The sequence below is a fragment of the Urocampus carinirostris genome, chromosome 14, assembly GCF_059441175.1.
Source record: "Urocampus carinirostris isolate Australia breed hairy pipefish chromosome 14, RoL_Ucar_1.0, whole genome shotgun sequence".
NCBI lineage: Eukaryota > Metazoa > Chordata > Actinopteri > Syngnathiformes > Syngnathidae > Urocampus > Urocampus carinirostris.
Genome location: NC_142362.1, coordinates 4,846,210 through 4,870,323, shown reverse-complemented (window position 1 = coordinate 4,870,323; position 24,114 = coordinate 4,846,210). Strand labels below are relative to the sequence as shown.

Here is a 24,114-nt window from a genome sequence, read left to right as displayed (position 1 = left end):
AACTGTGGCTTTTGATACCTGGACTCCAGCTTCAGCCCACTGTCTTTGAAGCTCCCCCAAATTCTGGATGCGGCTCTTCTTCACAATTTTGTTAAGGCTGCGGTCATCTCTCTTGGTTGTGCAGCGTTTACGGCCACATTTTTCCCTTCCAACAGACTTTTTGTGGATATGCTTTGAAACTGCACTCTGTGAACAGCCTGCTCTTTGAGGAATTTCTTTTTGTGTCTTACCCTCCTGATGGAGGGTATCAATGATGGTCCTCTGGACAGCAGTCAGATCAGCAGTGATTTAGTTTACTGAACCAAGCTGAGTGTTTTTAAGGCTCAGGAAACCCTCGCAAGGTGTTTCGAGTTAATTAGATGATTCAGGTGATTAGTTGAATAGCCTACTTGTATACTTTTTCATGATATTCTAATATTTTGAGATAGGATTTTTGAGTTTTCTTAAGCTGTAAGCCAAATTCAGCAATATTAAAATAATAAAAGGCTTGAAATAGTTCAGTTGATGTGTAATGAATCCAGAATGTATGACATTTTTATTTTTTTAATTGCATTACAGAAAATAAAGAACTTTATCACAATATTCTAATTTTCTGAGACAGTCCAGTAGATGGATGGATGGATAGATGAATTTATTAATAGATGGATTTATGGATTGATGGATATCTTTATACATGAATAGATGGATGGATGGATGGATGAATTTACAATATACGGATTTATGGATGAATGGATCGATATGTTTATATATGGATGGATGGATAAAAACATGAATTAATACATTGACACATGGTTATAAGGATAAATAGATGGATTATTAAATATATAGATGGATGGATGGATAAATAAATTATTGGATGGATGGATGGATGGATGGATGAATGGATGAATTTACGGCTAGATGGATATGTTTTTTATGAGGATGGATGGATGGATAGATTGATTTATTAATAGATGGATTTATGGATAGATGGATATCTTAATATATGAATAGATGGATGGATGGATGGATGGATGGATGGATGGATGGATGAATTTACGGATCAATGGATATGTTTATATACGGATTGATGGATGGATGGATGAATTTACAGATAGATGGATATGTTTGTTTATGCATTGATGGATGGATGAATTTACAGATGGATGGATATGTTTATGGATGGATGGATGAATGGATCGATGGATGAATGGATGAATTTACGGATGGATGGAAATGTTTATATATGGATTGATGGATGGATGGATGAATTTACAGATATCTTTGTATATGGTTGCATGGATAAAAACATGAATTAATACATTGACGGATGGTTATTAGGATAGATAGATGGATTATTAAATATATAGATGGATGGATGGATAAATTATTTATTGGATGGATGGATGGACGGATAGATGGATGGAGGAATTTACCGATGGATGGATATGTTTATATACGGATTTATGGATGAATGGATTGATATGTTTATATATGGATGGAAAGATGGATGAATTTACGGATAGATGGATATGTTTATATATAGATGGATGCATGGATGGAGACCAGGATGAAGACATGGACAAGACAGCTGGACGGATGCCGGTTGAATGGATTGATGGAAAGTTACGAAAAAAAACAGAACGGGAAAGGGGTCCTTGGAAGCATCCTCCGACCACCCACTCACCGGCAATATCCAGGGAGCGTTTTTTGGCGGCGGGTGCGTTTCCGTCTTTCCTGCGGAGGAGGGGGCTGCTGCGACGCTCCGTCACCTTCTGCTTCAGGCGAGAACGAAGCTTCAAGTTGGGCTCCGACGCTGAAAGGGACAAAAAATAGAAATGACTTTGAATTTACCCCTGTGTATTCAATGTTTTAGGTTGTTGGCTGGGGATGAAGGAGATGATTTTATTGTTTTATTGTCTTGTTGTACACTCAATGTTGTTATACAGGAATAAATCGTCTAAAATGTGTATTAAAAATATGCTTAATTTAATTAACCCCTTAACGTTCCTGTAAAATTGGCATTAAATCCCATCCAAGGCGTACCATTTGGAGAATTTTGACCGTTTTTGTCATGATTACTCATTACTTTTACCCGTGCCGCTCTAATTGGCTCCCTGTCCCTTTTTAAACCCAGTCGTGTCACTCTCCTTTCGTCAGTCCGTCTGCGAGCCTCTGTTGATACAACGCAAGCCTTTTTGACCCTGACTGTCCCGTTTTTGTACCCGTTTTTCCACCTGCCCGTTCCTGATCTCCCCGTTTGTCTCCAACTACGACCTGTTTTGATCCCGACCACGTCTGCTCTCCCGTCCCGGCTTACCACCCGTTTCTGACTCCGACCACGTTTTTGCTCTCCTGTCCCGGCTATCGACCTGTTTTCTGACCCTGACACCGCCATCGCCTGCTACGGAAGATCCACTTCCGTATTCGGATCACGATCCGATTGCAAGAGCGACTGGCTTCCCACGTCCACCGAGCACCGGAACGTGGGCGCAGCCCTTCCTCTTTCTTTCAATAAAACTTGTGGTAAACGTTATGCAATTGGGTCCTGATTCCATTCTGGCCGTGTCAGTTTTGGTCTATTTTGAAAGTTAAGAGTTTTGTCCCAGTTTTTGTCACAATATACTGTATTTCAATCTTTGTTGTTTTTTTTGAATGCGCGTAATTTTGTCCCATCTTGTGAACAAAAAAATACTTTCTTATTTTTAAAAAGATATCTAATAAAATATAAAATTAAAATTAGCCAGAGCTGTATCACACAAATAAATTGTTAAAAAATCATGCATTGTGATTTATGGATTTTTCTTTTTAGTTTATCTCTCTCTTTCTTCAATTTTCTTCACTGTATATATATATATATATATATATATATATATATATATATATATATATATATATATATATATAAATATATATGTATATTAATTTTCAGGCTTGCCATGTTATTGAGGTCACCTTGCACTCAACTAAAAAAAAAAAAAGAAAAAAAAAAGGAAACAAGCATCCCGTTTGATTGTGTACCACCTTAGCAATTAAGGAAGGACAAAACATGAGCGAGACAGAGAGGAGACGTAAGGACAAGTGAGCGATTAAAGGAAGGTCGAGTGACTTTGTGATCCGTTATCGCCAAATGGGCAGATGAGGCAAAATGAAGATGCCCGCTCGGTGCCCAGACTATTTTTACTGCTTACACGGCCTCTTTGCGTTCCTCACCTCTCTTTTGCCCTTGACGCAACTTGCCTTCTCTTCATTTTTTCCACTCTCAGCGTTACTACGGTTTGCCCTCGCCATCATATTTTGTGTCCTCAGTGCTCGGCAGATTTTTTTAGTATTAATGTAAGCCCATATCGCGGTTCATGCGGACCAGAACCCCACACAATATGTGAAAATCCCCAACCATTCTAACCCTTCCTCTGCCGGTCCCCGCATGAAGCAATAGTGTACTAGGGATAATGGATCGCGGCCAAAACAGTGAACCCCACACAATATGTAAGAATCTGTGAAGTAGCCCCAACCATTCTAACACTTCCTCTACCGGTCCCCGCATGCGGCAATAGTGGACTAGGGATAATGGATCGCAGCCAAAACAGTGAACCCCACACGACATGTGAAAATCTGTAAAGTAGCTCTATCAATTCTAACACTTCCTCTGCCGATCCCCGCATGCGGCAATAGTGGCTAAGGGTAATGGATCGCGGTCAAAACAGTGAACCCCACACAATATGTAAAAATCTGTGAAGTAGCCCCAACCATTTTAACACTTCCTCTGCCGGTCCCAGCATGGGGCAATATTGGACTAGGGATAATGGATCGCGGCCAAAACAGTGAACCCCACACAATATGCGAAAATCTGTGAAGTAGCCCCAACCATTTTAACACTTCCTCTGGCGGTCCCCGCATGCGGCAATAGTGGACTAGGGATAATGGATCGCAGCCAAAATAGTGAACCCCACACAATATGCGAAAATCTGTAAAGTAGCCCCAACCTTTTTATCACTCTCTCTGCATGTCTCCCCTTAAAGCAATAGTGGACTAAGGATGATGGATCACGGCCAAGAAGTGAAACTCACACAATATGCGAAAATCTGTGAAGTAGCCCCAACCATTTTAGCACTTCCTCTGGCGGTCCATGCATGCAGCAATGGTGGACTAGTAATAATGGATAGCGGCCATTCCAATGAACCCCACACAATATGCAAAAGTCTGAAGTAGCCCCAACAGTTTTTAACACTCCCTCTGCCAGTGCCCGCTTGCAGCAATATGGGACTGAGGATAATGGATCGCGGCCGTATGGGTTCTCTTCCTTTTAGTCAAAAAGTCGCCCCCCCTTGACACAAAGTTGCTCTCTTGGCCCCTTGTCTCAGCAATGGTTGACGCGGGATAATAAATCACGACCACACGTTCATTTAATGTGGAAAGAACTGAAAAATAAAGCCACTAGGCATGACACAAATTTGCTCTCTTGGCCCCTGCGCCTGGCGATAGTCAACTGGGGATAATGGATCACAGCCAAAACAGAGCAGGTTATGTTAGGCAGGCCACACTGGCAAAAAAAGCGCTTTGCTGGCCACTATATGGGATAATAGATTGTGGCCACAACTGTGTATTTCATTTAGACTGGACAGAACGAGCCGCCTTCCAGCAAAAAAGTGCCTTCTGCCAGTCCACGCCTACAGCAATAGTCGACTGGGAATAATGGATCGCAATCACACGAGTACAGTTCATTTATGGCAAAACAACAACACAAAAGGAGTTACCAGGCCTAACAAAAGTACTCTGAAATGGTCCACGCTTGCAGCAACAGTTGATTGGGGATAATGCATCGTGACTGTATGGGGATTGCTCATTTCAGGTGCAAAGAAAGATAAAAGAGTCGCCACTCATGACACAAAGTTGCTCCCTTGGCCCCCGCTCTCAGCAATAGTCGACCGGGGATAATGAAGCACGACCACACAGGTACTGTTCAATTTAGGTGGAAAGAACTGAAAAATAGAGACACCAAGTACGACACAAATGTGCTCTCTTGGCCCCTGCGCCAGGCGATAGTTGACTGGGAATAATAAATCACAGCCAAAACGGTGCAGTTCATTTTAGGCGGCTACAATGGCAAAAGAGTGCTCTGCCGGCCTCTGCTCACAGAAATAGTAAAAGGATAATGGATTGTGGCCACAACTGTGTATTTCATTTAGACAGGCCAGAACGAGACGCCTACCGACAAAAAAGTGCCTTCGTACGTTCAAAACTCACAGCAATAGTCGAATGTGAACAACGGATCGCAGCCACACAAGTGCAGTTCGTTTTAGACAAAACAACAGCAGGCTACAGGCCCAACAAAGACACACTCAGATGGTCCCATCTTGCAGCAATATGGGATTGGGGATAATAGATTGCGGCCGCACAGGTGCTTTTCACTTTTGGGTGGACAGAATGGCATAAAACAGCTGCCAGGCCCGACAAAAATATGCTCTTTCAACCACCGCTGGCAGCAATATGTGACCGTGGATAATGGATTGCGGCTGCATGGGTGCAGTTTCCTTAGAGTTGCCTGTCCCTACAAAAAACATTCTCTAAATCACCGCTTTCGGCAATTTCTTTCCCTTTTCTACATTTTCTGTCGAACAAGCCGGCTTTTAAGCACGATGGAAAAATCGGCTTTGGACAAAAACAACATCGGAGAACACTCAAGCGTGGTAATCGGCGCTGGCCCTTTAATGCCACGACAACAAAGTAGCAAATTGCTTCCATTAGAGCGAACATATCGAGCGTCTTCTTGGGAAAAACGTTGCCACCCGGGTGTAGTCATGCCGTTTTCCCAAGAAAAGAAGCGGCGCTAATCGATGCTTCTGCCCCCGAGTCGTCGGTTCGATTCCCAGAAAAAGACGGATGGTATTTCTCCGGGCATTTATGACGCAAATAGTCCAATTTAAGTTTTTTCTTTTTCTTTCTTTCTCCTAATAACGGCTGATGTTGTTCAGATGAGCGACATCCATTATGGTAAACAAAATGTGCGTGGGAGAGAGAAAAAAAAGAACCATTTCCGTGAAGAATGCCTAAATGTCAATAAAAGAGCAGTGCTTAAGTGAGCCATTATGATTATTCTGAAATCCATTATCTCCCTGGTTACCAAGAAGTACTCGTGAAACATCAACATTGTATAAATAGATACACACAGATACGAGTGGCTAAAGAAGGAAACTGTGGGAAAAGAGTCAAAGATGACAAGAGTCAGAAGCCTGAAAGCCTGAAGCCAAATAGCTGACATGAGTGGCTAGAGGATGAAACACTGGGAAAAAAAGTTGAAGATGCCTAAAACACGGGACTAGGCGACCTTCACATCCAGGGCTCGGTGGTGAAAGGTGACTGACACTGAAGCATAAAGCAGGAGCAGCTAACAATAGCAGCAAGCCATAGCCTGAAGCCAAATAGCCGACATGAGTGGCTAGAGGATGAAACACTGGGAAAAAAAGTTGAAGATGCCTAAAACACGGGACTAGGCGACCTTCACATCCAGGGCTCGGTGGTGAAAGGTGACTGACACTGAAGCATAAAGCAGGAGCAGCTAACAATAGCAGCAAGCCATAGCCTGAAGCCAAATAGCCGACATGAGTGGCTAGAGGATGAAACACTGGGAAAAAAAGTTGAAGATGCCTAAAACACGGGACTAGGCGACCTTCACATCCAGGGCTCGGTGGTGAAAGGTGACTGACACTGAAGCATAAAGCAGGAGCAGCTAACAATAGCAGCAAGCCATAGCCTGAAGCCAAATAGCTGACATGAGTGGCTAGAGGATGAAACACTGGGAAAAAAAGTTGAAGGTGACTAAAACACGTGACTAGGCGACCTTCACATCCAGGGCTCTGCAGTGAAAGGTGACTGACACTGAAGCATAAAGCAGGAGCAGCTAACAATAGCAGCAAGCCATAGCCTGAAGCCAAATAGCCGACATGAGTGGCTAGAGGATGAAACACTGGGAAAAAAAGTTGAAGATGCCTAAAACACGGGACTAGGCGACCTTCACATCCAGGGCTCGGTGGTGAAAGGTGACTGACACTGAAGCATAAAGCAGGAGCAGCTAACAATAGCAGCAAGCCATAGCCTGAAGCCAAATAGCTGACATGAGTGGCTAGAGAATGAAACACAGGGAAAAAAAGTTGAAGATGCTTAAAACACGTGACTTGGCGACCTTCACATCCAGGGCTCAGCAGTGAAAGGTGACTGACACTGAAGCATAAAGCAGGAGCAGCTAACAATAGCAGCAAGCCATAGCCTGAAGCCAAATAGCTGACATGAGTGGCTAGAGGATGAAACACTGGGAAAAAAAGGTGAAGATGCCTAAAACATGGGACATGGTGACCTTCACATCCAGAGCTCTGCGGTGAAAGGTGAGTGATTTTAAGGTTCTGTGGGTAGTACACAAAATCATGCAGGGACTTGCTCCCTCATATCTCTTAGATTAAGGTTCCCCCTATGTTCCGGTCCGGAGCCTTCGCTTTGAAAATGCTGGTCTACTCGTGATCCCAAGAGCCAAGAAGAAATCCACAGGTTCGAGAGCATTCTCCATACGGGCCCTGGTGCTCTTGAATGCTCTTCCCCCTGGGATTCGATCTGCAACCTCAGTGAAAATGTTTAAATCTAAGCTTAAAATACACTTCTACTCTATAGCATATGAATAACTTATATTTTATGTTGACAACATCTGTGTATTATTTGCCCTCATGTAGGTTTTAGATCAGGGGATGGTATAATAATAGTCTGTGGTTTGCAAAAGTCTGTGGTCTGTGCAGCCCTTTGAGACTCCTTGTGATTAAGGGTGTCACAAAAAACTAGACTTGTCTTGAGGTTTTTGAGTTTTTCCTTGCCCTCATGTAGGTCTGAGATCAGGGGATGGTGTCAAAATAGTCTGTGGTTTGCAATAATCTGTGGTCTGTGCAGCCCTTTGAGACTCCTTGTGATTAAGGGCTATACTAATAAAAATGACTTGACTTGACTGAGCTTTTTGAGTTCTTCCTTGCCCTCATGTAGGTTTTAGATCAGGGGACGGTGACATAATAATCTGTGGTTTGCAAAAGTCTGTGGTCTGTGCAGCCCTTGAGACTCTTTGTGATTATGGGCATCACAAATAAACATGACTTGAGGTTTTTGAGTTTTTCCTTGCCCTTATGTAGGTTTTAGATCAGGGGATGGTGTCGTAATAGTCTGTGGTTTGCAATAATCTGTGGTCTGTGCAGCCCTTTGAGACTCTTTGTGATTAAGGGCGTCACAAATAAACATGACTTGACTTGAGGTTTTTGAGTTTTTCCTTGCCCTCATGTAGGTTTTAGATCAGGGGACGGTGTCATAATAATCTGTGGTTTGCAAAAGTCTGTGGTCTGTGCAGCCCTTTGAGACTCCTTGTGATTAAGGGTGTCACAAATGACTAGACTTGACTTGAGGTTTTTGAGTTTTTCCTTGCCCTCATGTAGGTCTGAGATCAGGGGATGGTGTCATAATAGTCTGTGGTTTGCAAAAGTCTGTGGTCTGTGCAGCCCTTTGAGACTCCTTGTGATTAAGGGTGTCACAAATAACTAGACTTGATTTGAGGTTTTTGAGTTTTTCCTTGCCGTCATGTAGGTTTTAGATCAGGGGATGGTATCATAATAGTCTGTAGTTTGCAATAGCCTGTGGTCTGTGCAGCCCTTTGAGACTGTGATTAAGGGCGTCACAAATAAACATGACTTGACTTACTACAGTATTACTATAATACAGAAACACTACTACAGAAATACTATTACAAAAACCTTAAAAAATACCACAGAAATACTACAAAAATGCTACAACAAGTGGTCTTTGCAGCCTGAGGTTTAAGCAAATGCTGAAGACCTCCCTTTACAATGTGCTTCACACTTGCCCATCCACACCCATAATCCATTGCAGCTCGCACAAAAAGAAAATTGAGTTTGATTCTTAAATATGAGCATTTTAACCAGGAGTGCTCTGTAGACTGGATTTTAGGGTACTTTGGACCATGGTTTTCTGCCCCCCCCCAAGGTTTTTTTAAGTGCACCCCGAATAACGGGACGGTACGCTCCTGTTGCATCGTGTCTGAGCTCACCAGACGGAAAATAATTTTGTGCGAATCTATAATTCACGTGGCTGAAATAGGTCATGGCGGGGAGATGGTGTGGGCGTGGCCAGAAGAGCATCCAACTGTAGCGTCCTCTGTTCCTCACTTCCTGTTAGAGACGCGCACAAAAACGCTCTTTCTTGCGTTTCGTTTGCATAAATCGGGGGTCTCGAACTCTGTTCGGTCGGGGGCCGCTGAAGCTAGGGTCCGGGTGAGGTCGGTCCGAATGGGGTGGCGCTGATGGAAACGTTCCACTGTTCTTAAAGGGACGGTGTTCGATTTTGGCTTACTAAATGTCGCTGTATTGTGTAGTGCAACAAAAAATGAGTCCAAGGAAATGAAATGATGAAATGATCTACATTTATATAGCGCTTTTCAAGTCAATGACTTCCCAAAGCGCTTTATAATGTGCTCCACATTTCCCAATAGCGGCCTTGCAGCCATGTAAGGCGCTAACCTGCTTATTGGGGGTATTAAGGGTTCAGTGTCTTACCCAAGGAAACTTCGACATGTAACACGAACGAGCTGGGATTCGAACTGGGATCCCTTGATCCCAAGACGAGCGCTCTACCTCCTGAGCTACTGCCGCCCCAGAAGACTACAGACAACACTGTATATATTGTAAGTGACCCACAAATTACGACTGAATACAGTTCAGGTGGCGCCCTCTCAAGCAGAGAGTACGAGGGCGTGTAATTTCTCCCTACTGATATTCTCCCTACTGCAGTGTTCTCGTGCCCGCATCCCTGCGTCCTAGACGCATCATTTTTCCTGGGGACGCATAGTCTCGAATCAACGTGCGTCCCCGGGACACAACATTTTTGCCACAAAATTGTCATTATTACCCGATTACTTTTTTCAACAAAGATTTACCGCACTCCAAACTTTTCGTCAGGTAGATCCGCCATTGTTGTTTTGGTCTCGCGGTTCGAGTTTTCGTCTGCACGCCGATCTCGGCAAACGAGATCTCGTTGTGTAGTGAAAGGAAGTCCGTCTTTTTTTAGTCTCAAATCAACGTGCGTCCCCGGGACACAACCTTTTTGCCACAAAATTGTCATTATTACCCGATTACTTTTTTCAACAAAGATTTACCGCACTCCAAACTTTTCGTCAGGTAGATCCGCCATTGTTGTTTTGGTCTCGCGGATCAAGTTTTCGTCTGCACGCCGATCTCGGCAAACGAGATCTCGTTGTGTAGTGAAAGGAAGTCCGTCTTTTTTTAGAGAACCGGCTTTTTTGGCTCAAACGGCTCACTTGCTTTGATGATTGATATTACGAATTATGTTGTATAAAGAAGTTAAGAAAAAAAGGAAGTATAAAAGGAGAAAATTAAAAAAAAAAGACAGGTTTGTGGTTATCCATTTAATCGGTATATAACCAACATTAATTTGATGCAGAAAATGAATTAATAATTTGATGATTAAAACTGAATGAATATATAGATTTATAATATATATTTGTCGCCGATTTACGATTTCAACCTCGATAACACTAAATTTTGGGGACCCATAGATTAAGATTGGTAAAATGAACACTGCTACTGTATAGACTCACATCTAACTATAAAAAATACTATACTTAAATCAGAGGGTCAGTTTAAATGTGTATATTTAGTTGTGTGTTGAGCATGGTGGCGTATATATCAAATATGGATTTTATAACATCAAAGAGAAACCTACTGAATAGAGAGGCGTCTTTTTCTTACCTGTTTTACGAAGCGGGAAGTCGTCTTTGGGATCGTAGGTGCCCAGTATTGCGTGCTGATAGGCTGACATCAGTGCTTGTGGAGGAGAGCTTTGATCCAAAGAACTGTGTTGGGTTTTCCTACAGGGACGGAAATATCTTAATCATTTAACCGTGATCTAATCTATATCGCGATTATTTCAAGGATTTATAGTTCCGGGTTTGGGAGTGATGGATTAGTTGGCCAACCAGGATTGTCACAGTATTAATAAAGGCGGGGCATAGTTTGCAAGCAGTGTGTGCGTGTCTGTGATTGGCTGGTGTATGCTGTCGGTCAAAGAGAGAGAGTTTTGCACAATTGGCCACCAAAACAAACGCAGAGGTGATAACGAGTAGCCTTAGCGGCTCCTTACATTGAAAAGAAATCCAATTATAAAATTGAATACTGAGGAAAGTCAGACGAACGCAAAGAAATGGTGATCACCAGCGGGTGCTCTGTGGATTGTTATCGTGTCGGAGTATCGACCGAGGCGGCGTCAAGAGAGAAAGGTCTGGCCTTCGGCGGGGTTGGGTAGGGTTACTTTAACTGGATTACTTTCAATTACTTTTGGATGACTCCAATACCAAATACGCTAATAAAAGACAAAAGAAACTAAATATGAATACAATTACTAAATTTTGTGCAGGCTTGGGGAGTAACGGAATACATGGAACGGCAAAAATGATGTTGGCAAGCTGTTTGGATTTATTTTCATTTTGTTTCTGTCCCTTTTTATGTTCGTTTTGCTGGAGATCAAAGAGATCAAAGCCAGGAGAGAAAGCTTACCACATGTTGTGAGTCATAATTGTATTCATATTTAGTTTCTTTTGTCTTTTATTAGCATATTTGGTATTGGAGTAATCCAAAAGTAATTGAAAGTAATCCAGTTAAAGTAACCCTACCCAACCCTGGCCTTAGGCTAGGTTAACAACGCTCTGAGACTTTATTTCATCAACGCCAGATCCATTACCCATGACACGGATGTTGACCTGGAGCTACAACTTGTGGGAAACTGCTAGATTTTCGTGACTCTTGTATTTTAAACATTGCGGCAACCTGGCTGAAGTCATGGTTACACGATGCTAGCGTGTAGCTAGCCAGCCGCTCTCTAAATCGCATTCATACTGTGTCAATTTGACTCTACTTTGTATATTGACAGTAAAAACTACTTGTTTCTGTTGTTGATCTATACTTGTTATTTTGGCATTTACTCTCACTCATTATTGACGTCATCTCAAGGTAAGTTTGCATGTCACCATGATTAATTTCTCAAATATGGACTTTTCTTTGAAAGTTGAAAATCGCATCAAAATTGCGATATAAGTATAAAAAAAATCACTATTGTTTTTTTTTTCTGATTAGTGTGCGATCTAGTGCCGGGCAGAGTAATCATACACTGCAGTACTCTTCCATACCATAAGTGGCAGCAGCAGCAGGTAACTGCCTATACAAGACGTCATTATCATATTTTACAGAATAAGTCACCAATTTTTTGATGTGACAGTAGGGGGCAGTAACGCAGCACTTCGCAACTCGATAATTAGGACTTGGAGCCACCATCGGTGTCATTTTTACACACCCATTTAAAACAAAAAAATAATCATTTAAGAGCACGGTCTATCGAGTCTGAATGCCGGAAAACGCGACACTGGAAATAATTTCAAGCGTTTTACCCAGAAATCAAGAATTTTCCTGACCTTGAAAACACAACATTAAAATTGAACCATTACAGACACTGCCCTACTTACGAACGAGATCCGGACGATTGTTCGTAAGTTGAATTTGTTGGTAAGTTGCTTCAGTGCTATATTTTGTATGTTTAAGGTTTATATAAATATGGTTAAGGCTTGTATAAGTAACCTGTATTGTTTTGTACTGAGAAATAAACGTTTAATAAAATAATCTGCTCTATAAAGATAAATAAAGTGAAGTTTAACTTACTTTTGGAAGATGCGTTTCAAGAGGTACTCTTCCGTGGTAAAAAGGGGCCGAAAAAAAGCGTCTGACCATTTTCTCAACCGCATCAAGCTTTCTTATTCCACTTTCATTTTAAAGGAAACAGCTCAGCTCTTCTTTACGCTTTACTCCAACCATATTGAATGGATGTACAAGATATCAAATAATAAAAAGGGCAAAGTTCTTAGCGCGCTAGTGATACAGTGCAGTGTGTTTACACACGAAATAGGAAGTAAAAGATGGATTTCTTCTTCGGGGTGGATGCTGGGTGACCTCTTACAGCGCCACACTCTGGTAGTGGCGGAAAGAAACACTACAGTAATATCCTGTGAAAGAAGACACACGATCCAGCGATGTTCGGATATTATTCGACATCCCGAAAAAAATGTTCGTATCTATCGTTTTTCCTAACTCGAATGGTCGTAAGTAGGGGAGCGTCTGTACTAAGGATTTCAAGCATCCATACAAATCCTGTATAAGCTTCTTTTTTTAATTATTAGCCCTTCCAAGGCAAGAAATGTGCCTTGGCTCCGAAAAGGATGAATAACACAGATTGATGGTGCTGGAAGGTGATTAGGTAGGGAAATGACAAGTTCGATGGGGTTTTTGTCAGGGTGGGACTCAACCGTACCAGTAGTAAGGGTCGTTGGGCAGGCAGTGGTTGAAGTTGCGCTGGGCTAAGGCTTTTTTCTTGTTGAGCACAAACTCTTGGAGTCGCATTTTGACTTCCGTGCTGGCCACCGCGCCTGGCAGGAAAGAACAAGAGAAGAAGAAACCCGTTTCATTGATTCTGTTCCAAAGTCAGTTTCACTTTGCATTGACACACAATTTTTAAATAGCTAATATCGCGGAAAATAATAATGCACATTTAAAAACTGCTGATGAAGAAAAGAAAGTGGAAAAAAATACAAAAAAATATACATATAATAAATATAAAATTGTTTTTGTTCCATTGGCAAAAAGTTCCTATTTTCCAATTTTTTTAACTTGTTTTATTGGTAAAATAAAAGCAAAAACATCGTTATATTTTTTCATTGAATTTTTTAAAAATTGATATTTTATATATTTTTTTATATTATATATGTTTGTATCTCTATGTTTTGCTGTATTTTTTACTCTTATTAGTAACAGTCTTTATTAGTCTTTACTTTTATATATTTTTGTAAGTTTGATTATAGTACATGTATTTATTATATTCTATTATTATTCTCATTAGCAATATATATATATATATATATATATATATATATATATATATATATTTATCATAGAAATTTATTTTTCATTATATTATTTTGATTTATTTTGTACCATTTCACTATTATCATAATGATATCAATATTGTAATTATTATTACCATAATCATTTCTTTTTTATGCTCTTACCATGATTTTATTTTTTTTTAATAAAAAAGAACAGTAATATTAAGATAGATAGATAGATAGATAGATAGATAGATAGATCTTCAGTTAGATCTAAATAGATAGATAGATAGATAGATAGATAGATCTTTAGTTAGATATAGATAGATAGATAGATAGATAGATAGATCTTTAGTTAGATAGATATAGATAGATAGATAGATAGATAGATAGATAGATAGATAGATAGATAGATAGATAGATAGATAGATAGATAGATAGATAGATAGATAGATAGATAGATAGATAGATAGATAGATAGATAGATAGATAGATAGATAGATAGATAGATAGATAGATAGATAGATAGATAGATAGATAGATAGATAGATAGATAGATCTTCAGTTAGATCTAAATAGATAGATCTTCAGTTAGATCTAAATAGATAGATCTTCAGTTAGATCTAAATAGATAGATAGATAGATAGATAGATCTTCAGTTAGATCTAAATAGATAGATCTTCAGTTAGATCTAGATAGATAGATAGATAGATAGATAGATAGATAGATAGATAGATAGATAGATAGATAGATAGATAGATAGATAGATAGATAGATAGATAGATAGATAGATAGATAGATAGATCTTCAGTTAGATCCAAATAGATAGATCTTCAGTTAGATCTAAATAGATAGATAGATAGATAGATAGATAGATAGATAGATAGATAGATAGATAGATAGATAGATAGATAGATAGATAGATAGATAGATAGATAGATAGCAGCAGTATCCTTGTGTTGAAAAATAAAATAATAAAATAAAGATATAGAATACAAAAATACCCAATATAAGGAGTATTTAACTAGTGCTAAGGAAAATACACACTGTCATAAAAATAGGCTAATATGCAAATGTAGGGGTGGGCTTTAATGTGGGCTTTTACTCCCCCGGGTGGAGTTAAAGAGCCTCATGGCATGAGGAAGAAATTATCTTCTCAGTAGTATTTAGTATTTATTTATTATCATAATTGTATGGATTTTAATACAATCTATATTTCCCTCATATTGAATTGAATCTATTATTTTGATTTATTCTGTATTGTTATTATTATTTTCCTTCTTTTACAATGATTCTTACTCGTTGACATAAAACACGTAGTCATATTAAAATATTCCCTGGTATTTTGTAAAGGTAGTAATCCTATTTCTTTGCTTTTAGAATTATTATCATTTTACTTCATTTTCGTTCTATTATTATGATATTTTAATGTTTTTATCGTGATATATTTTTGAACTTTTTAGTACTTTTATTTTAGTGAGTTGAAATGCTTGGTGAAATAGAAAAAATATATATATAAAATAAGCAAATGGATGATCAGTGGAACAGGAACATTTGTGTTTCCATGACGACGGAAATGAGTCACGTTGCAATATTAGTGGAAGTATTTTGCTTAAGAGTGGGGGGGGGGGGGTGAATAATTCTGAAAATGCCAACTGACTTTCTTGCCCCCGCTCCTTGTTTTTGAGCTGCAGGAGTTTGTGTTCCCGATGTTGCTTCTCCAACTGTTGCTGCTTGCGTTGCTGCTCCACTTTGCGCTGGTGCTCCAAGAGCTCCTGCTGATGTTTCAGAGCCATGGCGTCCTGTTGGTGCTGACACACACGCAAAAACAGAGAAAGAATGAGAGAGAGACTGGGGAGAGGGATGAGGACAGGGAGAAAGAAAAGACAGGAAAGAAAGGAAAGAAAGGAAAGAAAGAAAGGAAAGAAAGGAAATAAGGAAAGGAAGAAAGAAAGAAAGAAAGAAAGAAACAAAAAAAGAGAGAAAGAAAAAAGAAAATAAGAAAGAAAGAAAAAAGAAAATAAGAAAGAAAGAAAGAAAGAAAGAAAGAAAGAAAGAAAAAAAAAGAAAGAAAGACAGAAAGAAAGAAAGAAAGAAAGGGAAAGATTGACAGAAAGAGATCAAGAAAGACAGAAGGAAAGAAAGAAAGAAAGTAAGAAAGAAAGAAAGTAAGAAAAAAGAAAGAAAGAAAGAAAGAAAGAAACAAACAAACAAAGAAAGAGAGAAAGAAAAAAGAAAAAAAGAAAGAAAGAATGAGAGAATGAGAGAAAGAGAGAAAGAGAGAAAGAGAGAAAGAAAGAAAGAAAGAAAGAAAGAAAAAAAGAAAAAAAAAAGAAAGACAGAAAGAAAGAAAGAAAGAAAGAGAGAAAGAAAGAAACAAAGAAAGAAAGAAACAAAGAGAGACAGTTAAAGAAAAAAGAGAAAAAGAAAAGACAAATATGTAAATAGAGGGACGGAAATAGAAAGAAAGGGAAAGAGAGAGGGAGAAAAACATAGAGAGAGAAGAGAGAGAGAGAGAGAGAAAGGAAAAAGAAAGAGAGAAAGAAAGACATGTATGTGTATATAGAGAGAGAAATAGAGAGCGAAAGAATGGGAAAAGGAGGGAGAAAAAGAAAGATAGAGAAAGGTGGGGAAAGGGACAGGTGAAGAGAGAGAGAAATAAATAAAGAGAAAAAATGAGAGAGAGAGAGAGAAAAAAAGAGAGAAAGAAAGAAAGTCAAAGAGAGAGAAAGAAAAAATAAAAGAGAAAGAAAGATAGGAAAAAAAGAGAGAAAGAGACAGAGAGAAAGATGAAAAGATCGAGTAGGGGAAGAAAAAAGAGAGATAAAGAGGAAAGAGTGAAGAAATAGAGAGACAGAGAGGGAAAAAATAAAAGAGAGAGTAAAAGAAGTAATTGAGACCAGAGAAAGACAGAGAAAAAAAAAGAAAGAGTAAGAGAGAGAGAGGGAAAGAAACAGAAAAGAGAGTAAGATAATGATGGAGAGAAAGACAAATAAAAAAGAGAGAAAAAGAGTAGATAGAAAAAAAGAAGAAAGACAGAACAGAGAGAGAGAAAAATAAATAGAAAGAGACAGAGGGAGAGAAAAACATAGAAATAAAGATAAAAAAGAGCAATAACAACAAAAAGGAGAGAAATAAAGAAAGAGGAAATGAGAAAGAGAGAGAGGGAAAAAGAGGGATAGAGAAAAGAGAGTAAAAAGAGAAAGAAATAACTCTAAAACTAAAATATATGCTAGCAATAAAGGATCGATCGATTTGTGTTTTTCAGGGCGGATACAGATACCAATTATTAGCATCAAGAGGTGGCCAATAACCAATATTTGGAGCCGCTTAAAAATTGGCGAGAGAAATTGTTAATAATGCAAAACAAAACAAATTATATTAGTTGTTATAAATTCAAATAAAACTAAAATAGCTGTCTGAAACAATTTACAGTAAATAAATGAGAATTTCAACACAACTAACATGAATTATATTTTACTTAAACCAAAAACTAACTATCCAGGTAACAAAATCGTTGTTAGCAGTATAAAGGTACATAAAACTAGACAGAAGGAGGGAAGAGAGGGATAGAGAAGCTCAGCTGCATCTGAGCATGCATAAGCTCGTTTTAAAGATATTTAGTAGGACAGTCGAATAATGAAAAAAAATACTGATACCCATATAATTCCCGAATATCGGTTCCGATAATCGATCGGAAAGCATCCCTACCTGAATATGATCATGCAGCTGCGCCTCGTGTTGCCTGGCCAACTGTTCGTGTTGCCTCTGAAACTCGGCGATCAGCAGTTGCCTCTGGAGCTGCTGCTTTTGTTTGAGGGCCACCAGTTCCTCCTGCAGCTGCTGCTCCTGGTGGCCTGCACCACCATCCCCAAAAACATCAGAAACGAAAATAATATCTCAGTCGGTACGGTCGCCGCCGGGTCCTCACCGATGATCGGCCCGTTGCCCGACTCATCGGAGGCGGGGCGAGAGGCGGGAGTGGGCGGGGCCGGGTGAGGAGGCGGAAGTAGTCCGAAGCTTGTCTGCTGTTGATGGTGGTGGTTGAGGTGGTCCACCATCCGAAGGTCCATAGGGAGGATCCTGCTGGTGGCGGCAACCGGGGGGACCTGCGTGGCCAGGGCTGCCCTCACGTCAACTGTGACAAAGAAAACCCAAAATAAGCTGAATATTGGGTTAGGGTTAGGGTTAACCCTAACCCAATATTAAACTTATTTTGCTCTCGAGTTAACCCTTACCCAACTGTGGAGTAAACAAACAACAGGAAAATGACAGTTGCTTGTGCAAGTATGTGAAAATCTTAGACCCGCTTGAATAAACTCTTCCTTTTCTATCTTTTGGGGTTTGTGTTGGTATTTGGATTGTATTTGAAACAGTCCTTTTCTTACTTTCAACAGTTTCATCCTAGAATAAAATCACACTAATCCTCTCCCCTTCTCCCCTAAAGCAAAAGCCCGTGTTTGTTTACCCCACATTTGGGTTAGGGTTAACCCTAGAGCAAAATAAGGTCAATATTGGGTTAGGGCTAGGGCTAAAAATCACACTACTCCTCTCCCCTCCTCCCCTAAAGCAAAAGCCTGTGTTTGTTTACTCCACTGTTGGGTTAGAAAGAAAGTAAGAAAGAAAGAAAGTAAGAAAGTAAGAAAGAAAGAAAGAAAGAAAGAAAGAAAGAAAGAAAGAAAGAAAGAAAGAAAGAAAGAAAGAAAGAAAGAAAGAAAGAAAGAAAGAAAGAAAGAAAGAAAGAAAGAAAGAAAGAAAGAAAGAAAGAAAGTAAGAAAGAAAGAAAGCAAGTAAGCAAGTAAGCAAGTAAGTAAGTAAGTAAGTAAGTAAGTAAGTAAGTAAGTAAGTAAGTAAGTAAGTAAGTAAGTAAGTAAGTAAGTAAGTAAGTAAGTAAGTAAGTAAGTAAGTAAGTAAGTAAGTAAGTAAGTAAGAAAGAAAGAAAGAAAGAAAGAAAGAAAGAAAGAAAGAAAGAAAGAAAGAAAGAAAGAAAGAAAGAAAGAAAGAAAGAAAGGAAGAAAGAAAAAATGAGAGAATGAGAGAAAGAAAGAAAGAAAGAAACAAAGAAACAAAGAAAGAAAGAAACAAAGAAAGAAACAAAGAAAGAAAGAAACAAAGAAAGACAGTTAAAGAAAAAAGAGAAAAAGAAAAGACAAATATGTAAATAGAGGGACGGAAATAGAAAGAAAGGGAAAGAGAGAGGGAGAGAGAAAGGAAAAAGAAAGACATGTATGTGTATATAGAGAGAGAAATAGAGAGCGAAAGAAAGGGAAAAGGAGGGAGAAAAAGAAAGATAGAGAAAGGTGGGGAAAGGGACAGGTGAAGAGAGAGAGAAATAAATAAAGAGAAAAAAATGAGAGAGAGAGAGAGAGAGAAAGAGAGAGAGAGAGAAAGAAAGAAAGTCGAAGAGAGAGAAAGAAAAAATAAAAGAGAAAGAAAGAGAGGAAAAAAGAGAGAAAGAGACAGAGAGAAAGAGGAAAAGATCGAGTAGGGGAAGAAAAAAGAGAGATAAAGAGGAAAGAGTGAAGAAATAGAGAGCCAGAGAGGGAAAGCAAAAGCAAAAGCCCGTGTTTGTTTACCCCACAATTAAGTTAGGGTTAACCCTAGAGCAAAATAAGGTCAATATTGGGTTAGGGCTAGGGTTAAAAATCACACTACTCCTCTTCCCTCCTCCCCTAAAGCAAAAGCCTGTGTTTGTTTACTCCACTGTTGGGTTAGGGCTAGGCTACAACAAGACTATTCACACAGTTTTATTTCTAAAAGATTAAACTGGTGCACGTTTAAGAGTTCCCGCACAATAAGGCGCACCGTACTATAAGGCACACGAAATTGATACTACAACAAAACCTTTCGTGTAAAACCAATGGGCTTTTAACGCTGTTTAACATTGTTTGCAGCGGGAATCAAACCTAGATCGCAGCAGTGAGGTCATTTTGCCATTAGACCATCAGTGGTACAGGTGATGGAGGACAAGGAATTAAAGTACTGGGTTAGGGTTCGGGTTAGGGCTAGGGTTAACCCGAACCCTAACCCAATATTGACCTTATTTTGCACTAGGGTCAACCCCAATCCTAACCCAACTGTGGAGTAAACAAACACAGGCTTTTGCTTTAGGGGAGGAGGGCAGAGGAGGAGTGTGATTTTATTCCAGGATGAAACTGTTGAAAGTAAGAAGAGGACTTGTTTCAAATACAATCCAAATACCAACACAAACCCCAAAAAATAAAAAAGGAAGAGTCTTTTCGATGATTAACCCTAGCGCAAAATAAGGTCAATATTGGGTTAGGGTTTGGGTTAGGGCTAGGGTTAACCCGAATGATGATTAACCCTAGCGCAAAATAAGGTCAATATTGGGTTAGAGTTAACCCTAGAGCAAAATAAGCTAAATATTGTGGAATGAACACAATATGCTGTAGGGTTAACCCTAACCCTAACCCAACTGTGGAGTAAACAAACACAGGCTTTTGCTTTAGGGGAGGAGGGCAGAGGAGGAGTGTGATTTTATTCCAGGATGAAACTGTTGAAAGTAAGAAGAGGACTTGTTTCAAATACAATCCAAATACCAACACAAACCCCAAAAAATAAAAAAGGAAGAGTCTTTTCGATGATTAACCCTAGCGCAAAATAAGGTCAATATTGGGTTAGGGTTTGGGTTAGGGCTAGGGTTAACCCGAATGATGATTAACCCTAGCGCAAAATAAGGTCAATATTGGGTTAGAGTTAACCCTAGAGCAAAATAAGCTAAATATTGTGGAATGAACACAATATGCTGTAGGGTTAACCCTAACCCTAACCCAACTGTGGAGTAAACAAACACAGGCTTTTGCTTTAGGGGAGGAGGGCAGAGGAGGAGTGTGATTATATTCTAGAATGAAACTGTTGAAAGTAAGAAGAGGACTTGTTTCAAATACAATCCAGATACCTACACAAACCCCAAAATATAAAAAAAGGACGAAGTTCATTCGAGCGGGTCTAAGATTTTCACATACTTGCACTTGCAACAAAAGGAAAATGACAGAGGCTGCAACGATGATCTCAGCCAGAAAATGGCGTCAGACAGTACACTATTTGAAAAGTATGGACCCCATCTTTAAAGCTCCGCTGTGTAATATTTCACCACTAGATGGCACTGTTGCAAACAAAAATCAGTGCCACATAGGGGTGGGACGATATGGTTTGGTCCAGTTGGATTGTATCACGATACTAAGGTGCCGAGTGGATTTATATCACGTTTCTCGATAACGGCGATATAAGTGATGATTGCGATTAAAATTTCCAGCAAAAAAAACAAACACCTTAAATCATACGCTCCTGGGACAATAAACCATGAGTGATGTTCAAACAATGTTCATCAGTCTGTGATGATATTTTTTTTCAACTGAAACAAAAATAACATAACATTTACACAGTGCAACAGGTTTACAGTCGTTAAATGTCATAAACTGAAATCTCAACGTAAAATTTGAATAATCCTATTTACAGTTAACATTGGAAGAAGATAAAATAAAATAGAGGGGATGGGGGAAAGCCTAAATGTAAGCTATCAAATTATCATCATAATCTTTCAAATTCCACTTTTTTTGTTAGCATTCCCGCATTTTTACGTACCGAATATGACGTCAACATATTCGATTCCGGGAAGAAACTTTTATTTTGAAAATCGCCAAAAATAAAATCAGGATATATATACTTGAATCCATTGTTTGTCCCACAGCAAGCAAAAAACTAGCTTGAGTAGGGATTCCACTATGTAAAAAAAATCTCGATTTAAGATTTTTTTCTTTGATAAAAGTTAAGATTGGTATGTTAGTTCACGTATTTTTGTCTTGTATTTCAATTCATGTTTTTTTTTTTCACTGAATAAAAGTTTTTTGCAGCACTAGGAGGCAGTTAATTCTACACACTGTCCCTCTAGATAGATAGATAGATAGATAGATAGATCTTTAGTTATCTAACAGATAGATAGCACTCATGCACTCAATAAATGTAACTTGTATTCAATTGTATAAAATCCTTTATAGTCAAATGTATAAAATCCTTCAATAGATAGATAGATACTTTATTCATTCCCGTAGGGGAATTCACATTTCCAGCAGTATCCTTGTGTTGAAAAATAAAATAATAAAATAAAAGATATAGAATACAAAAATACCCAATACAACGTGTTGATATAGAGTATTGAAATAGTGCTACGGAAAATACACATTGTATTATAAAAATAGGGTCATATGCAAATGTGGGGGTGGGGTTTCATGTGGGCTTTTACTCCCCCGGATGGAGTTAAAGAGCCTCACGGCATGAGGAAGAAATAATCTCCTCAGTCTGTCCGTGGAACTTACTTTAAGGAAGTAAGAAAAAACAAAAGCAGAAAATCATCATTGTTGTATTATTTTAGCCTCACGTGGTCCAAATGTATCCCTCAAAATCTCATCTTTTCCAAGACCTTTATCCCAACTTTAACTTTCCAACCCAATAAAAACGTTCTCAGCATCTTAAATTGTGCAGAAGTCAGGGGCAATAATTATAAAAGTTCACTCCAGCTCCTTTTTATCCTCCAAAAACGTGCAATTAGAACCATACACGGGCTAGGATATCAGAATCATACTCATATTTTATTCTTGCAGTCCAAATGATTAAAATTGGATGATTTAGTCAATTTTTTCACTGCACAACTGCTATTTAAGGTCAACAAAAACAGTGCCAGAAAACATCCATAAATTATTCATTCGGAAAGAGGGAAGTTATCATTTAAGGGGCTGTCGAAAATTCATAATCCCGAAGGTGAGAACCACCAGGAAAAGTATGTGTGTGTCTGTGTGTGGAGTCAAACTTTGTTTTTATGTTGTTATTATCATTGGTGTATTTAATAGAGAAGATGAAGGGGTAGGAAATATAAGCATCTACTTCTTATGACCCCTTTTCGAACATATTATGTAACATTATTTTGTTGTTGTTTGTATTGTTTTTGTTCTGTTTTTATATCAATGTTCGAAATAAAGTTGTCATTCATCTTTTTTTTTTAACTTCTTTTAAACTATTTTTAATTTTCAGGGTAGAAAATCGAAGAATCAAACCAACCTAGCCCTTTTTTTCGGATTTGTTTTGGGAGTTTTGCACATAGTGATCGCATGTTGCACCCTGCGCCATCTGTTCCCTTTACTTCAGTACTCAGCCGTGTACATCAGGACCATGAGCATGAACAAACACGGAACCGCAGATTAGAATCACAAATCTCAATGAAAAAAAAACACAAAATATACATTTTAAAATACGTAAACAAAAAAAAACAAACATCATAAACCAAACCAAGTCGGGAGAGGCTGGGTGGGAATTCCCGATCCTTACCCATCAGTTGCGCTTACTTCGCTGCTAACCGGGCAAAGTGTCACTCCGAAATGAGATTTAAATCCCAAAGAGAGGGAAAAAAACTGAAAGTTAATCCAGAGGGAGAAATAATTTTCCAAGAGAAGTTTGTTTTCCTTCTCGGCGGTGTCTGTCTTCTCCTCGCCGAAGCGCTCGCTCCGTTCTGCCTCACCCCCTCCCTCAACACTGGGCTTCTCCCCCGCCCCTCTCTCCCTCACTCCGTTTGAATCAATTCTTTCATTTATATCGAGTAGGTTACATCATTTGTGCGTCACTTCGAAATATTTAGAAATGCCATATTAAACCAAGCTCCTAATCATAGAGGACAGACATTTTTTTGTGAAACTTGAGGACTTCCTGTTTTCTTTTTCTCAGTTTCAGTTCATTGGATGTTTATGTCGTCAATCTTTGTAATACACCAATGAGAGAAGAGAGAAAAGATAGTAGGCGGGACTTTCATTCATACACGGTACCTGCGATTTCTGGTTTAAATAAAAACGACTTTAAAGTATAATGTGTTTTTCTCTTTGGAAAAATCATTTATTTCACTGTTTTAATTTGTTTGAACATCAAACAATGCTCTGAAACACCGTCAGACGGACAGGACGGACATTTTTGGGACTTTCTGTTTTCTTTTTCTTCGTTTTAATTTATTGGAGATATATATTGTCAATCTTTAAACAGACCAATGAGAGAAGAGATAGTAGGCGGGACTTTAATTCATATGCAGTACCTGTGATTTCTGGTTTTCTCAGTGAACAAGTATACGGACTAAATATGTCCTTTTTTCC

At 38.9% G+C, this 24,114-nt stretch overlaps 1 protein-coding gene across 4 annotated transcripts in view; it reads right to left on the bottom strand.

The window, feature by feature from the left end:
• LOC148352521 (histone deacetylase 4-like) overlaps positions 1 to 23,496 on the bottom strand; it is a 96,399-nt gene extending 72,903 nt beyond the window's left edge. For all 4 annotated transcript variants that reach the window (XM_088353046.1, XM_088353047.1, XM_088353048.1 and 1 more), the window contains exons 1-7: positions 23,306 to 23,496; positions 17,895 to 18,101; positions 17,675 to 17,820; positions 15,624 to 15,774; positions 13,393 to 13,507; positions 10,788 to 10,906; positions 1,667 to 1,795 (exon numbers count right to left, since the gene is read on the bottom strand). In XM_088353046.1, the coding sequence (XP_088209172.1) occupies positions 1,667 to 1,795; positions 10,788 to 10,906; positions 13,393 to 13,507; positions 15,624 to 15,774; positions 17,675 to 17,820; positions 17,895 to 18,101; positions 23,306 to 23,309 (871 nt within the window). In that variant the 5' untranslated portion in view covers positions 23,310 to 23,496. The remainder of the gene's footprint in view (positions 1 to 1,666; positions 1,796 to 10,787; positions 10,907 to 13,392; positions 13,508 to 15,623; positions 15,775 to 17,674; positions 17,821 to 17,894; positions 18,102 to 23,305) is intronic.
• Between the last annotated feature and the right edge of the window lie 618 nt (positions 23,497 to 24,114).